The sequence below is a fragment of the Equus asinus genome, chromosome 13, assembly GCF_041296235.1.
Source record: "Equus asinus isolate D_3611 breed Donkey chromosome 13, EquAss-T2T_v2, whole genome shotgun sequence".
In the NCBI taxonomy this organism is placed as follows: domain Eukaryota; kingdom Metazoa; phylum Chordata; class Mammalia; order Perissodactyla; family Equidae; genus Equus; species Equus asinus.
Window position 1 is genome coordinate 7,295,591 of NC_091802.1, and position 15,733 is coordinate 7,311,323.

Below are 15,733 nucleotides of genomic sequence, written 5' to 3' on the forward strand. Positions count from 1 at the left end.
TTCAGATACATTAGAAAAATGAAACCCATGCATATTCTTAGTGACCAAGATAACATTATGAGTTTATAAATATATTTCAAAAATGGGATCACACTGTTGTTAGGTCAATATGTTCTTTCCTATCTTCTGTTATCCTAAATATCTATTCAATTAACATGTTGATGGTGAAAATTCGCACCTATACTTATTTCCTTGGATAAAAATTAAAGAATTAGAATTTCTACATTAAAGGGTGTCATGATTTCAAGCTTCATGTTGTATTGCCAAACTATCATCTAGATAAGAAATGGAAACATTTTGCAGTCTCACCTACCATGTTCAATTGTTCCATTTTTCCCCTACCTTCACCTACACTGAGTATCACCACTTTTAATAATCTTGCCAGACAAATAGATGAGAAATAGCATACAGTGCTATTTTAATTTGCATTTGTTTTATATCACATTAAACATTTTCCTATGTTTCATGGCTATTAGTATTTATTCTTTAGTTATCTGCTTGTTTTTTCATGTCTTCAGCCCATTTCTCTCTTATGGGGTTCCATATTTCCTTATTGATTTTTAAAAGCTCTTTATTTAGGGGCCAGCCCTGTGGCCAAGTGGTTAAAGTTCCACATGCTCTGCTTTTGCAGCCCACGTTCATGGGTTTGGATCTCCGGTGTGGACCGACACCACTAGCCAGCCACACTTTGGCAGCACCCACATAGAAAATAGAGGAATATTGTCACAGATGTTAGTTTAGGGCTAATCTTCCTCAAAAAAAAAAAAATTCATTTATATTAATCATATTAACGCTGTTGTATCTTTTGGCAAATGTTTTCTCTAGTTTGCCCTCTCCCTTCTAAAGTCTCTAATGTTGATTTTTGTCTTCCGGGAATTTTACATTTTTAATGTGGTCAAATCCATCAATCTTCTTCTTTACGTTTGATACCTTTGGTTTAATGTTTAGAATGGTTATCCTATCCCCAAAGGATAGAAATTTTCAATTATATTTTCACCTAAACCTTTTATGTGTTAATTCTCTTTATTTATAATAAATTTTAAATTCAACTTTTAGGACCAAAATGTTATCTAAAGCCAGTAGTTTTGACTCATTTCTTCCTCCAATATCATTTTGAAAGAACTCTTCAAATGTAACAGAGAAATTTTGTCACTCATGGAAATTAGAGAAAGGTCCCAGTCACAATCTTGGCAGAAAATGGTACGGGTCATTTCTGAGTGAGGGAGCACTGGCCAGGAAGAATTTACTACATGTGGTACCTTTTCGGGGAAATTAAATGGAGACTACACCATCTCTGATAGACGACCTCCCCCACCATCGCAGCCAGTCTGGATGAACCAGCCCTCTCTATGTGAGAATGAGCAAAAAGAAAAAGAGACTCAGTAGTTCAGTATAATAGTAAAGATGATGATGATGATGACAATGACGATGAAGATAATAATATAAACCATTTAACTAAGTACTACCACACATATTTCAACATACACTATCTTATTTAATCCTTAATAGAATTCTGGGATGAGGATTTTCTTGTCCCCATCACATAAATCAAAACTCAGAGGGTTTAGGCGAATGGCCATTCAAGTGTCACAACTAAGATTCAAATTCAGGTTATTCTAGTTCAAATGCCTGTGCTTTTATTACAGTTTATTACCTCCGTAAAACAGGGACACTAATCCGAGAATTCAGAGAAATGGCCTCCAGTGAAAAAGTTAAGCAGGAAGTAAGGGAAATATAATTTTAAAGTCTAATTTGTATTCTTGGTAAGGACTGAGAGAACATTGCTTTAATATGACAGGAGTCGGTTGCCATGAAAAAGAGCCATGTTAAACAAGAAAGAGTTCTTGGATAAGAAACACACAACCTCCAAACTAATGAAACTCACTAGAAGCAGGAAATGGCAGATTTGGCACTGCCCAAAATGGAATTGGTGCATTCGAAGATGGAATGGAAGAGTGTTCTCCAAATCCAGAGGGAAAAAGTAGGTAATGCAATGGAATGATGAGACAAGAAATAGAGACATGGAATCTTTTTCAGAACATTTGAAAAATATGTAGTAAAATTTCCAGACAGATGATGAAGAAGAAATAAGCATAAAAATTCTAGAAAAACATTTTGCAGAGCTGAAGGAAGGCCCAAATCAAAATAATTCACCAAGTGCCAGAAAGTATTACTGCATGGCGGAGGGGGGACCCTAGACGTATTTTGGTAAAACTTCTGAATTTCAAAGACAGATACATACTGTAGTATATATTTGAAAGTTGCTGAGAGAGTAGATCTTAAAAGCTCTCATCACAGGCAAAAAAAAATTGTAACTATGTGTGGGATGGGATGTTAACTAGACATTATGGTGATCATTTCGCAACATGTATGTATGTCGAATCCCTATGTTGTGTACCTGAAACAATGTAATGTTACATGTCAATTATGTGTCCATTTTAAAAAACAAACCAAAAAATCCAACAAAAAGACAAAGATAGATACAAATGTGTATAAGTACTATTCAGAGAAAAGAAGTTTGTCTCTGAAGAGAAGAGAAGCTGGTTTGCCTCATGCTTCATACCTGCAACACTCAATGCCCATAAAATTTAGGGCCATATTTACAGAGCTGCCAAGGAAATAGGTTGTAACAAGTGCAAGTCAAGAAGTCCTCATCTGGCCTAACATTCACGAACAGGGACAAAAGAAAGTCATTTTAAAACATGTAATTACTGGAAATGTTTATCTACCATTCTCTAAAAAATATTACTAAAAAAATGTTTCTTCCCAAAAGAAATAAAAATCAAAATAAAGAACAAGAGAGAAAAATTTCTATGTGACCTTGGGATAGACAATGATTTCTTAAACATGACACCAAAAACCCTAACCTTGAAAATGTTGATAAATTGGGCTGTTTAACAGTTAAGGACTTTGGTTGCTCAGATCACACCATTAAGAGAATGAAAAAGTAACCCTCAGAGTGGGAGAAGTTACTTACAATACATATAACTATCAAAGCACTCAACTCCAGAATATGTAAAGAATCCTACAATTCAATAGGAAAAAAGGCAGAAAACCTAAATGAAAAATGGACGTGAACAGGTACTTTACCACAAAGACAAATCCAAATGGAGATATGAAAAGTTGCTCAGCCTCATTAGTCATCCAATACATACCAACTGATAGTACAGTGAACTACTACCATACACCCACAGAATGGCTAAAATTCAAAAAGACTGGCAAAATCAAGTGTTGGTGAGGATGGAGTGCAACTGTAACTCATACATTTTGGTGGGAGGGAAGTCAGTATGCACACTTTGGAAAACCGTTTTGCATTATCAGCTAAGGCTTAGCACTGTGTGTGCCCCATGACCCAACAATTTCTCATGTTCTGCAGAAATGTGATCATGTTTGCAACAAAAGACATGCTAGAATGTTTGTATTGGCAATATTTTTAATAGTCAAAAATTGGAAACAATTGAAACGTCCATCAACAGTAGAGTGGCTAAATAAAAGGTGATATATTCAAACAATGGAATACCACACAGAAAGGTAAATGGATGCGTTACTGCTGCACCCAACAATGGGTGAAAACAAGGATGGATCAAACAAAAAAGGCTGAGCGGAAAAAGCTAGATTCAGAAGAGTGCGGACTATATGATTTCATGTACATAAAGTTCAAAAATAGGCAAAAGAAATCAATGACAATAGAAGTCAGGATAGTAGGTACCTGTGAGGAGGAGGGAGGGATGCTGGAAAGAGATAAGACCAGTGGCCTGACCCCTGCACCATGTCAGCTGAACAACTGGGGGTGAATGAAAGTGAATGGGGGTTCTAGGTGCCTCAGGTGGCTTATATTTAGGGGTACCACAGTCCCGCTTTGCCTGGGACAGTCCTAGATATGTCTATTGTCTTGGCCTCCTGTTGGATTTAGCGCTTATACTGAACAAAAGCGTCCTGGTCTAGATGATAAATTGTATGGTCAGCCGCACTGGACCCTGACCTTGCCAGATCTGGCAGTGATCAAATGATGCGCTGCAGAAAGAGGGCTTAAATCCTGTCCTGGGCTTGGGAGAGTAGCAAGAACACAGGGTTAATCATGTCCTTCTAGAGGGCCATGTCACTCAAAGACAAGAGTTCCCCACCCTGGAGGAGTCCAAGCTGACTTTGACCTGGAGGTCCTTTGCCTGAGCATGATACCAAGGGAACAAGACCACACCTTCTGAGGAGCTCCTTAGGCTGGCAGCAGCAAGAAGTGGAAAGTCCCTGGACTTCCCTCTCGGCAGCCACTCTCCAATTCCCTGGCCTGGAGGCCAGGAAGCACCAAGGCCCATCTCAAAACAACCCATCTTAGTTGATACAGGATTTTCTAGTCTCAAAGAATATACATTCGTGTTCCAGTTTCACAACAAAAGCCAGGAACAGTGGCTCCTTCTTTCTACTTTTGGGTACAAGGAGGACATTCCTTGACATCTGACATGAGGTGGGCTTTGGAGTGAAAAAGTAGACGTCCTATTCATCTAGGCACATGGGAGATCAGGGTTTCCACTTTGAGCCATTCCTGGGGGACCGTTATTCACCTCCACTAAATGGTAAACATAAATAATCATTTACATTATTACTATTACTGTTATTATTACAGTATAATTACATTATTAGCAGTATTTGTGATGGCTAATTTTATGTGTCACCTTGACTAGACTAAGGCATGCCCACATAGCTGGTAAAACATTATTTCTGGTTGTATCTGTGAGGGTGTTTCTGGAAGGGATTGCTTTTGAATCGGTGGACTGAGTAAAGAAGCTCTGCCCTCCCCAATCTGGGTGGACACCATCCAATCCATCGATGGCCTGAATAGAACAAAAAGGTAGAGGAAGGGGGAATTCTCTCTCTTCCTGAGCTGGGGCATCCATCTTCTCCTGCCCTCGGACATTGGAGCTCCTGGTTCTTGAGCCTTTGGACTCCAGTATTTACATCGTTGGCTCTGCTTGTTCTCAGGCCTTCAAACTTAGACTGAATTACATCCCTGGCATTCCTCGGTCTCCAGTTTGTAGACAGCATATCATAGCATATCTCAGCCTCCATAATCGTGTGAGACAATTCCCATAATAAATCTACATATCTACATAGACTCCATATATCTATATATCTCTAGATATATCTACACCTATATATAGAGAGATATCTAGATAGATAGAACTAGAGAGAGATCTATATATCTATAGAGATACCTATATATCTCTATCTCTATATCTATATATACATGTATCCTATTGGTTCTGCTTCTCTTGGAGAATCATGACTAATACCGTATTGTATCAATACTCAGTCCACTTGTAGTTTCTTGATCACCCCCATTTTCTGTCTCCAATCTTCACTTATTTCCCTAGAATAATGCTTGTATATCACATGGTTCACCATTTTACCTCCTCTTTAGTCATATCCTCAACTATCTGGTTCTGTTCTCTTACTTTCATACCTATTCCTGCATCCTAAACTTGGCTTAACCCACGTTTGCCTTCTCTGCTTCCACTGCCAGCTATCCATTTTATTAATGGAAATTCCCACTGTCGTGTAGAGGGGATGATCTCCCGCCAAGTTTTCCACCTCTGCCCAGGCATCCTTCTGTGTTTCTTAATCAATTCTCTCTTCTATTTTCTGCTGCTCTTAATTCAGCCTTTCTCCATTATTTCTAAAACTTCTACCCCGCTATTCTCCCTCCAATAGATGAACATCATTTCTCTCTCCTGTTTCAAGCACAAAATGGAAGCCACCACATGAGAACTCTCTCAATGTCCTACCACCACCCCTATTGTGTACCCACACCTCCACCCACCCTTCTTTTTCTCTTCTGTCACAACAGACAGTTCTCTCCTCTTCCCAAAGGCAAATCCACCTCAGTACAATTCTCTACCACCTTTTCTCTTGTGTATTCTACCTCATTCTCATTAGCTTTAAAATTAGCTCAAATATCTATCCTCTTAAAAATCAGTCCTTTAAATGTCTGACTCTCCGCTCTGGCCCTGTGTGTCTTCCTTGCATCACTGTACTTCTTGAAAAGCCGGCCTGGATTCACTATCTCCACTTGTCACCTCCTTTTAATTCCTCAGTCTATACCCACCTGACTTCACCACTGCACCCACGATGCTCTCACCTTGGTTGCCAACCACCTCTTTATTATTAAATCAAACAACACTCTTCATTCCTTATCTTAATGGAACACAGGAGCAGTAGACATGATTAAAGACTCCCTCTTTCTTGACATTTTTCTCCCACCTTGGTATCTGGGATATCACAATCTCCTGGTTTTCCTCTTGGTTTTCTAGCCACTCCCTTTCGTTGTCCTTCACCAATATCTTAAATGTCGATATTCTTCAGGATCCTCTTTTCTTCTCTCTCCACACATTGTGTAGGTCACAGCCATTCCATGACCTCAGCTGTCTTCTGTACACTGACTACTCTCACATCTCAATCTCTGTGCAAACTTCCAGACCTCTCTAGTGAATACTGTTGACTAGAGTGTCCCACAGGCACTAGACACTCAAAAATCAAATTAATAATTTTTCCTATCAAGTAACTCTTTCCTATCCTGGGCTTTTGCCTCTGTGAATAGAATTAACATACACTCCACATCCGACTATGCCTATGCCAAATCTGAATCCTCTCTGTCTTCCACCACCCACATCCAATGGTCAAGTCCCATACTTTCCACTGTATTAACGTTTTTCAAATCTGCCTTCATCTCTCTATTCCCACCACTGCTTTCTTGGTCCAGTTACCATTGCCTCTTGGCTAGTTTATAGCAACAAGTTCTTGGAACAGATCCTTCCCTCACAACCCTCACAAAGAACCAATTTTATTGACACCTTGACTTTGGACTTCTAGCCTGAGACGATAAATTTCTGTTGTTTAAGCTACTTGACTTGTAATACTTTGTTACAGCAGCCCGAACAAACTAATACAGTTCCCAACTTCTGACATCTCTGGTATTTCGACATCTCCACCCCCAAATCCTCCTGCATCCTTGCTCTAATCTCTAGCTATCCTGAACTCTTACATCCCCCTGAACATGGTAAATTCTCACTTACCTCCAGGCCTTTGCACAGGCTGTTCCCTCTGCCTGGAATACTCATTTCCTCCCCTTTTGCCTGGTTAATTCCTATGTCATTAATATCTTGTGTTAGTGGTCTCCTCTGGAGAGTCCTTCTTGACCATCCTCCCTATCCAACATTTTATTAAATGCCCTACCTATAGCACATGGTAGGTGTTTACTCTCACATAAGGACATATCAGACTATCTTGTCGTTCCTCATTTACTTGTTTATCTCCTTCACTAGATGGCAAACTTCCTGAAAGCAGGGGTTGTGTAGTGGAAATCTACACTTTGTGCCTTTTGAACATCGTTCCCCCTTTTGGTAATAGCACCCCAATTTTCCCTTAGAAAACCTCACCTCCTCCACTATCAGTGCATGAGATTCAAGTGGTCCCACTCCACGGCTCAGGGTTGAACAGAGCGGATCCAGGCCCTGTGAATGAATTTGTACCTCATTCTCATGGCCACAGGGATGGGCGTGACTGCCCCCCACCCCCGGCCCCCGACCGCTAAAAACAACTGTGAGATTTCTGCTGGGACTCTTAGGAATGAGAAACTGTCTTTCTGCTGGAATTGCTAACCTGGCAGGATGTACACCTGGGGCTGCTGGCAACCTGTGAGCTTCTTGCTTCTGCACCGGGAGAGCTCACCAGAAAGTAAGGCCAGAGCAGGGAAGGCAGAGCCATGGCACGGAGCAAGATCAATTCTAGTCCAAACCAGGGCTTGAGATCTCCAATCCAGGGCTCTTTTCACAATATCTCAGTTCCTCCATGTGGTTTATAGATTCACTGATGAGCAAGTGACAGTCAGGAATAAATTCAAGAGAGAAAAGCAGATAAAAACTGGGTCTTACTTGGGGAGTCTATACATTAGGTCATCTTGATGCCCAATTTATTCTGTTATTATTCAGTTTGCTCAGTTGCTAAACCAATGAAAACCTTGGGTTGTCTAGTTGCATGTGTGCATGTATTTTCATAGCATATATGTAACATGAGAGTCTGGTTTTTTCACAGAAGTCCTCATTTTATTAGTACAGTCAGCAGTAAGTGCAGGCAAGATATGCAGTGTTTAAGATGAGGGACTTTGGAGATAAAGTTTGACTACTGGCTCTGCCATTTTTTAGGTGTGTAACTTTAAGCAATTTACTTAGCCTCTCTGGACCTCAGTTTTTTCATATGGGGCAAAATGGGGATGACAATAATACTGCTTGATGGCACCATTGTGAGGATAACAGGAAGTCACACACCTAAAGGGCATAGCACCCTGCCTGGTACATCAGACAGTCAAGACAAAAGCTTACACCTGTTTTTAAAATAAACATTTTATTTAAAAATATATATATTTTTTAAAAGAACACATGCCAACTTTGGTATTTTAGCCATTGCTTCTTTTCTCTTCCTGGTAACCCACATTTCTTTCTGGTTCTGTATAGTTGAGCAAAGGAGACCAATATGAAAACAAACAAAGGGGCCCTGCAGAGCACGTTCGCCTGGTCTTTTGATTTCTTTACAAAGAGCCTCGTGGAGTTTCACCGAGGGAGGACTTCCAGCACCCAGCAATGCATCGCCCTCTTTCCCCACTGGAGGCCCGCTGGAGAGGAACTCTGGGGAGCAGTGTTGGTTCTCTTCCTTTGGAAAACATTAGAATAGCAGCCAGGATCCCCATCATTGTTCTCCCTTTTTCCACAAACACCCAAGAGCTGGGAAACCACTTACAGGAAACTCACATTACTAGTGTCCATGAAGGGAGCAGAGGATTAAAATAAGCACAAAACAAGTTCAGAAGTTTGTCTTACTCCATGAAAGAAATTACCAAATCCCAGAATCAGAAGCGAACTTACTCATACGTTATTGAACTGAATGAGCCCTATTACAATTTCCCTGACAGATGATAGAAAAATTCTTCCCAGATCTCTTCCTGTCTTAAAATCTCTTCGTGGAAAGTCTCAACCTAGCCAGGGCTCCTCTGAAAATGTGGATTCTAGAATCAAACCCAGCTCCTTAACGTGACCTGCGCAACTCTCAGAACCATAGGACCATCTTCTTCCAGGATCTTGACCCTGTGTGTCTATTAATGTCATCTGTCTAATAAAGCATTAGCAATTTCAGCATCTGAACCACCCTGCTGGTTTATACTGGATTTATAGGAAAAAGAAGACCCCAGATTCTTTTCACTCCAACTTCTCTCAAATCTGATACCAAGTGGTATGTCAGCATTTGTGGGCTTCCCACTGTGAGACAGGCAGCAAAGACCTGAAGAGGGAGGCCACGCCACCTCCACATTCTACAGATTTTCTCCTAAAAAAAGGAGGCTCACCATGGACACCCCTCCCCACCAGTAAGTGTCCCTTTTGTCTAGAGAGCTTGTTATGAAGACTGAGAATAGGGGTGAAGAGAAAAAAATGCTTCCTTCACCCTTCCCCGATTTTCAAGGGGCTTCAGAATCTGGCAATGAAAGCAAACTCTCAAGCTCTCACAGATGCTTAAGTGGTGGGAGATTGAAAGAACTCCAAGGGATGTAGAGCTGCTGTTTGATCAGAGAGAGAGACAAAAAAGAATGTTAGTGTGGGAGACAGCTTTTAGCTAAAAAGGGGCTCTCCACTCTCCTTTCTGGAAAAACGAAGACCATCCTTTTTTTTTTCTCTTTTATTTATTTTTTTTTTTGGCAGCACTACAGAGTTTCTGATTAGAGGACTGGGAGATTCCCCATGTTCTTGCTTACAGCAACTGCAACTCCCAGTCACTCAAAATCGGAATCAACTGTACTGAGTCAATTTGGTATTGGATATCCGGGGATTTGCATGCTTTGCACAGGTTAGACATCAAGTAATTATCCATTATGAGTAAATTTGATGCAGGAGGTTCAGCCAGACCAGGATCCATTTCTAGAAGAGCTGATAGAGTTTTAAATAAATAATTTATGAAAAAGACTGTCTTGAATGCTTGGGATAGGTTTTATTTTTATTTTTCAGATTGGACACAAATGTTTTGAATGGCAAAAGGCTGCCAGTTCACAGATTCTTGACAATTCAGGTGGAGACACTCTTGGTTTCCTCACTTACTGGTGCAATCATTGCATTGTTCAGAACAGCTTCTCATCTGAAAATTTGTAACAGACTTTTCATAAAACAGTGTCTGAGTTGAACTGAGAGGTTCATAAGGAATTTGGGGGCTTTTTTTTCCTTCTTCCTTTTCCTCCTTCTTTTTCTTCCTTCCCTCCTTCCTTTCTCCTTTCCTCTGTCTCTGAATTTGAGTCCTTCCTTCTTTCCTTCCTTCCTTCCATCCCACCTTCCTTCCTTCCCTCCTTCTTTCCTTCCTTCTTCCCTCCCTCTCTCTCTCCCTTATAATAGAATGTGTGTCAACTCAATAACATTGTTAGAAGCAGGACCACCACTAATGAGCACTGGATAATGAAAGCATTGCACAAATGAATTTTCTGACTCCGTTGGATAAGTATGAACCTACAGGACCACAGCAGCATTGGGAATAGCTGCAAATGTCTTCAGGTCTGCTTCACCATGGGGGTTCCAGAAGTCTTAAGAAAACCACATGTGGTTATTTTTAGGCTCTAAGAGCACTAAGAAATGTGAACGTGCCTATCTCCATAAGTCACTGTACATCTTTTAGTACATCTGTACATCTTTTAGTCATGCCCAATTTGTCACCAGAAAAGAGGACACAACGAAGAGTTTAAGAGAACTTAAAATAAAAATCCCCAATAGGAGACAGATGAATTAACATGGATTATCCGATCCACTGGGAGCTGCCAACTTCATCAGTTTTCTCCCAATTATCCCCAGTTTTATCCCGTAAATCTCACATCTGATCTATGAAGAGATAGCATGACTATAGTATGTGGAGACTCTGAGAGGAGGTCGAGATCAATAATCCTTGGGTCTGCTCTGTGTTGAGTGTGTTGGTTTACAGTAGCAAACAGGAACCATCTTATGGTTTGTCTACTGTGAGGCGTGAAGGTCAGTCCCAGATTGTATCCTAAAAAGACCCCAATGAAGATGCACAGTCTGACAAAGTGCAGAGGCCTCCTAACCGAGTGAGTCCTTCTGATAGAGACACCAAAGGAAGTAATAATTAACATTCAGACCAGAGTCTCAGAGTAGGGACACCGTGAGTTTGTTTTCCAAAGGAAGTAAGGGGAAAAAAATAACATACAGATTGCACAACGTGGCACATGAAAAATGTACTGACCAGCAAGCTTTGTCAAAATCCAAATAAAACTTCAATATCTGAGGAATAAACAAATGTGAGGAATGTGTTAATAAGGTTTTCTTCCCCATCGCTTCATCTTCAAAGAAAAGACTGGTAATTTTTCCCTCTAGATTTCTGGTTCTGATGACTAACATAAAAGCAAAATGAAAAATTTACCAGGTGGGTCTTTTAAAGCACAATGCAGATCAAGGAATGTAAAAACAATTTTCATGTTCCTTTTATGCTCTTCTATAAGATACTGTATTACTGTTTCCAGCTACTAATGGTGAAGCTCCTCTGTCGTTTCACGTCCATATTCATTGTCAAGATGAGCATGTTGATGATAAGCAAGTGGCTGTGAGTCATCGGGCTGGAGCCCTTAGTCATACACAGAGAGGCAACGTGGAGTCTGGTTGGTTAATCAGGAACTTGTAGTGAGAAAGGCCATATCATTTCACAGCAGATTGAGGCTTAAAGGTTTTTGGTATAGAACTCTGTAACACTGCTTTTCAAAATACACAAACATGCATATGTGTCTATATATACATATGCATATGTGTGTATTTCTATGTGTACATACACACACAAATACATATACATATGTATACATCTAAACACATTTGCATGTGTGTGTATATATATACATACACCTTCCCCCCCACTGCCCCAGTAAGATCTGGCAGCTTTCAGAGTCACAGTCACCAAAAACACTCCGTGTTCACACACATTTACAGGTTAACAATGGAATGACTTCTAAATCTTTGGTTTATCAAAAAAAGAACTTCTAAAATCACAACGTTTTTGGTTATTTTCTCCTTAAGTGCACAGTGAACAACATTTTTTTACAAAACAAGAAACAGTGCCTTAGTGATTTAAATTAAAAAAAAAAAACAGCAGTAGCTACTTTCTACAGCATGCAACACTGTATATAAAACGGTGGGTGGAGCCACAGAGAGCTTTAGAGGGACTGTCATGTAATTTGAGTTTTTCAATTCCCAGCGAAAGCACGAAAAGCACGAGAGGTAATGAGGAATGCATGAGACAATCGTCTTTTCTTCTTCCATCATTTTCAGTGTGCAATTGTGTTTTCTTTCAGAAACCCAGACCTAAAATGCTCTCTCCTTGTAAATATAATTCATATTTATCTTTACAATAGAATGATTTCCAATTTCCCCAGAGCAACACAAATCAATGATTGCTGTAAATCAAATGAGGGTAGAATGAGCTTTGTGACAGATGGGCCAAGTCACCAGTTTCTTCCTAAGGACATTCTTTCAACTTCCTGTTTCAGCATAAGGTCAGTGAGTTCTCCAGGAGAACCCAGACTTTTAGCTTTTGAATTTATGGCTTTATTGGGAGTATGTCAGCTTGTTAGATCTGAGAAGTCCTCTTCTCCCACTGTTGGTGCAGAAAAAGAAAGATCTTCAAAAGAGGAGGAAGAGAAGATTGGTATCTTGAAAGAAAAGCAGAGTGGGAGAAAGAAAAACTGAGGTGGACCCCCCCCCCACGCAGAAAAAGAAGTTGGACCCTCCATAAGCAATCCTATTATAGTAACCCAAGGTATTTATTCCCGTGATATGCGAAACGATGTTCTCTAGTCCTATCTAAATTATCCCTGATTTGGCTTCCTGAAGCTAGAGAGATCCTTCCAATCTGCTCACGTGGTCATCTCTGGTCTTTGGAACTAAAGGGGGTTGTGTTAGAGAACCTTCTACAGCAAGAGGTTTATTTTGGCTTTAGGGTTCTCCCCTGTTTCTCAATGCTTGTCGCCGCAGAGACAGTGGGAGTGACTCGGCTACTGGTTAAGAAAGAGAGAAGTTCTGGGTGGGGTTCTCTGGACCAAATGCAGATCTGCTGTTATCAGTGATCACACAGAGTCCTGGATACAGGATTGGAAACCACTCCAATGGGGCAGCCTTGTGGCTGAGGGACACTGAGTTGATTTCACCTTCCTGGGAATGTATTGGTCCTGTCCTTCTATACTGCCTCAAGAACTCCCTAACTGAAGGTGGGCCTGACTTCTATTTTTAGAGACAGGTAATGGAGAGATGAGAAGCAGCCTCCATCATGGATATGTCTTCCATAACCCTTGACAGACAGGCTTCCCTGTACTCCCCAAAGAGTTTACATTTTCTTTCCACAGTACATCTAATAAATTCATGAGAAGAGCTTACAATGTGAGATTATACCCCAACAATGCCTGAGAAAAATTATGGGCTAGAAAAAATACTGGTGTTTGAAAAGGCAGTGAAAGAATTTTGGTTTTGGCATTCTGATCTGAGAAAGTATATTTTTGAATGTATTGCTGAAATCATCAACAGTTACTGAATGTTGGTAAATATTACATTATCTATATAAAAAAAGACTCCTATTTGTTCTTGTTGATTGTCACAGAAGTCTCCATTACTTCTTTTTAATTCCCTCCTCTTCCTCCTCTCCTCCTCCTCCTCCTTTGGATAACATAAGTATTTATGGGTGTGTGCTTTGTCCCATGGAATTCCTATTGGTCTTCCTTAGCACTTTTGCATCAGGCATTCTACCACTGCTGTAAGTGAAGGTCCATGGGGGAATTCAAATTGAGATCCGTGACATCCAGGAAATCAATGTTAAAGATGCTGGGCCCGCTGGTGGTGAGGGAGTTAAAGCTTGGTGTGGAACTTGGTGGAGTGAGGTCCAGCCACTCCATGGTTTCCCAAGGAGATTCAGTGAAGCTTAGCTGCAGCCCATTGCTGTCCACAGAAGAGGGTGAAAACTGAGTCTGCATTGGGGAAAGGGGGCCTGGCAAGATCTCGTGTGCATTGAAGAGGTCTTCTGCAGCCTTCCCAGAGAATCCATCCATTATCCCATCGAAAGGAGGCTCCTCGCTCCCAATTTTTAGAAGGGCGACATCGCTCACCTTTCCTAAGGGGCTCTGGGAATTTAACAAGACTTCAAGGTGCTCATCACTGTCGGTGCCATAGTGATCGAAGGGGAGCTGGCCTCCCGAAGACGTGTGTTCAAAGGACGCCGAGGGCTTGGGGAGGGCAGCAGTAGGGCTTCGGGAAGACCCGAGGATCTTTGGGACTTTTTGAAGACATGAATGATCCTCTCTGGCATCAGCTGGCATTTCTGTTGGCAAAATACAATGGGAATTGTTCAATCACACAATATGAATCCTTGGAATGAATGAGTTACACTTAGACACAGGAGATGGCCACGCTTCTCTGGTCATTGCTCATCACCCAGTCTCCTCCCTCAGCTGCCCTATATAACCTCAGTTCTTCCTTCCTCTGGTCTCTCCCCAGACCTTTTCTGGGAATTCCACTCTGTGATTATCAAACTCTCAAAGCAGATTCCGTTACCTGCTCCTTCACTGACACCTGGCTGTTTGCTGAGGACACTACATTCTATGTTACACCCCTCCCTCCATGGGGCTCATTTACTTCAGAGCCAGAAGACGAATCATCAGGTGCCATCCATTGCCACTTTCTGACACACTGCCTCCTCTTATAACTCCTCCGTGGTTCCTGGGGTCATGTTGCTTTCCCCATTCCCAGTCTCCTGGTCACTCCTCATCATCCACTGAAAACTCTATTCCCTGGTTTATTGCCTTTTTTCCCCTTCAACTCTTGTCATTCTCTGTGACTTCAGCATCCGCAGAAGTAACCCATTGTCCAGCTGGCCTCTCAGTACCTTGACAGCCCATCCCCCTCAACTCCAGCGCTTCCTCCATTCCCACTCTGTTAGACACACCCTGGGCCTCATCATTCCCAAATTCTGCATCCCTCTGAAAGCTCAGTTTCAAGCAAAATTTCCCACTCTCTGTCCATCTCCTCCCCTTCCTCCAGCTCACTTATTAAGTACTCCATGACAGCAATTTCTCAGCTACTTGCGGTCACTCCAGTCTCCTGACTACTATTTTATCACCACCCATCAGCGCCTTCTGGTTTTTACTTCTTTCACTTCTGATCTACCACTATAATTACTCTCTTATAAATATTCTCAAGCCCCTGGCTTTTTTCTCCTTTCATGATATTCCCTTGGCAAAATCCCACACCTGAAAGATCTTATCATGTGTTTTCTCTGAGCCTGCCTTGGATAAGCTGGATGTTACAAGAGAAAAATTACACAATGAAGCTGACCGGTTTCACTTTAAATTCATGATGTCAAGCCTACAACTGGCACATAGCGCTGCCCTGCAACCCTACTGTGTTTCTCCAGAAAACTCAATTCATTCATGATTGGTTCATAACCACTCTTCTTTCCTCCAATCTCCCATGTTCCCCTCCTGCACTGTCACTCTTTGCTGACCTTGCCACATACTTCATTAAAAACATAAGGGTGTCTGATATGAACCTTCTCATCTTTCCATGAGAAAATGTATAAAGATACATATACCTGTGTCCATTTTTCCTTCTTCCCTCTTGTTGCAATGGAAGAAATGCCTGTTCACTTGCTGTTGTCCATCTTTCTAACC

General features: G+C 41.2%; 1 protein-coding gene across 4 annotated transcripts in view; it reads right to left on the bottom strand.

The window, feature by feature from the left end:
* Positions 1 to 9,741: 9,741 nt before the first annotated feature.
* Positions 9,742 to 15,733, bottom strand: part of MYOCD (myocardin) — a 94,224-nt gene continuing 88,232 nt past the window's right edge. For all 4 annotated transcript variants that reach the window (XM_070482316.1, XM_014864175.3, XM_070482317.1 and 1 more), the window contains one exon: positions 9,742 to 14,385. In XM_070482316.1, the coding sequence (XP_070338417.1) occupies positions 13,814 to 14,385 (572 nt within the window). In that variant the 3' untranslated portion in view covers positions 9,742 to 13,813. The remainder of the gene's footprint in view (positions 14,386 to 15,733) is intronic.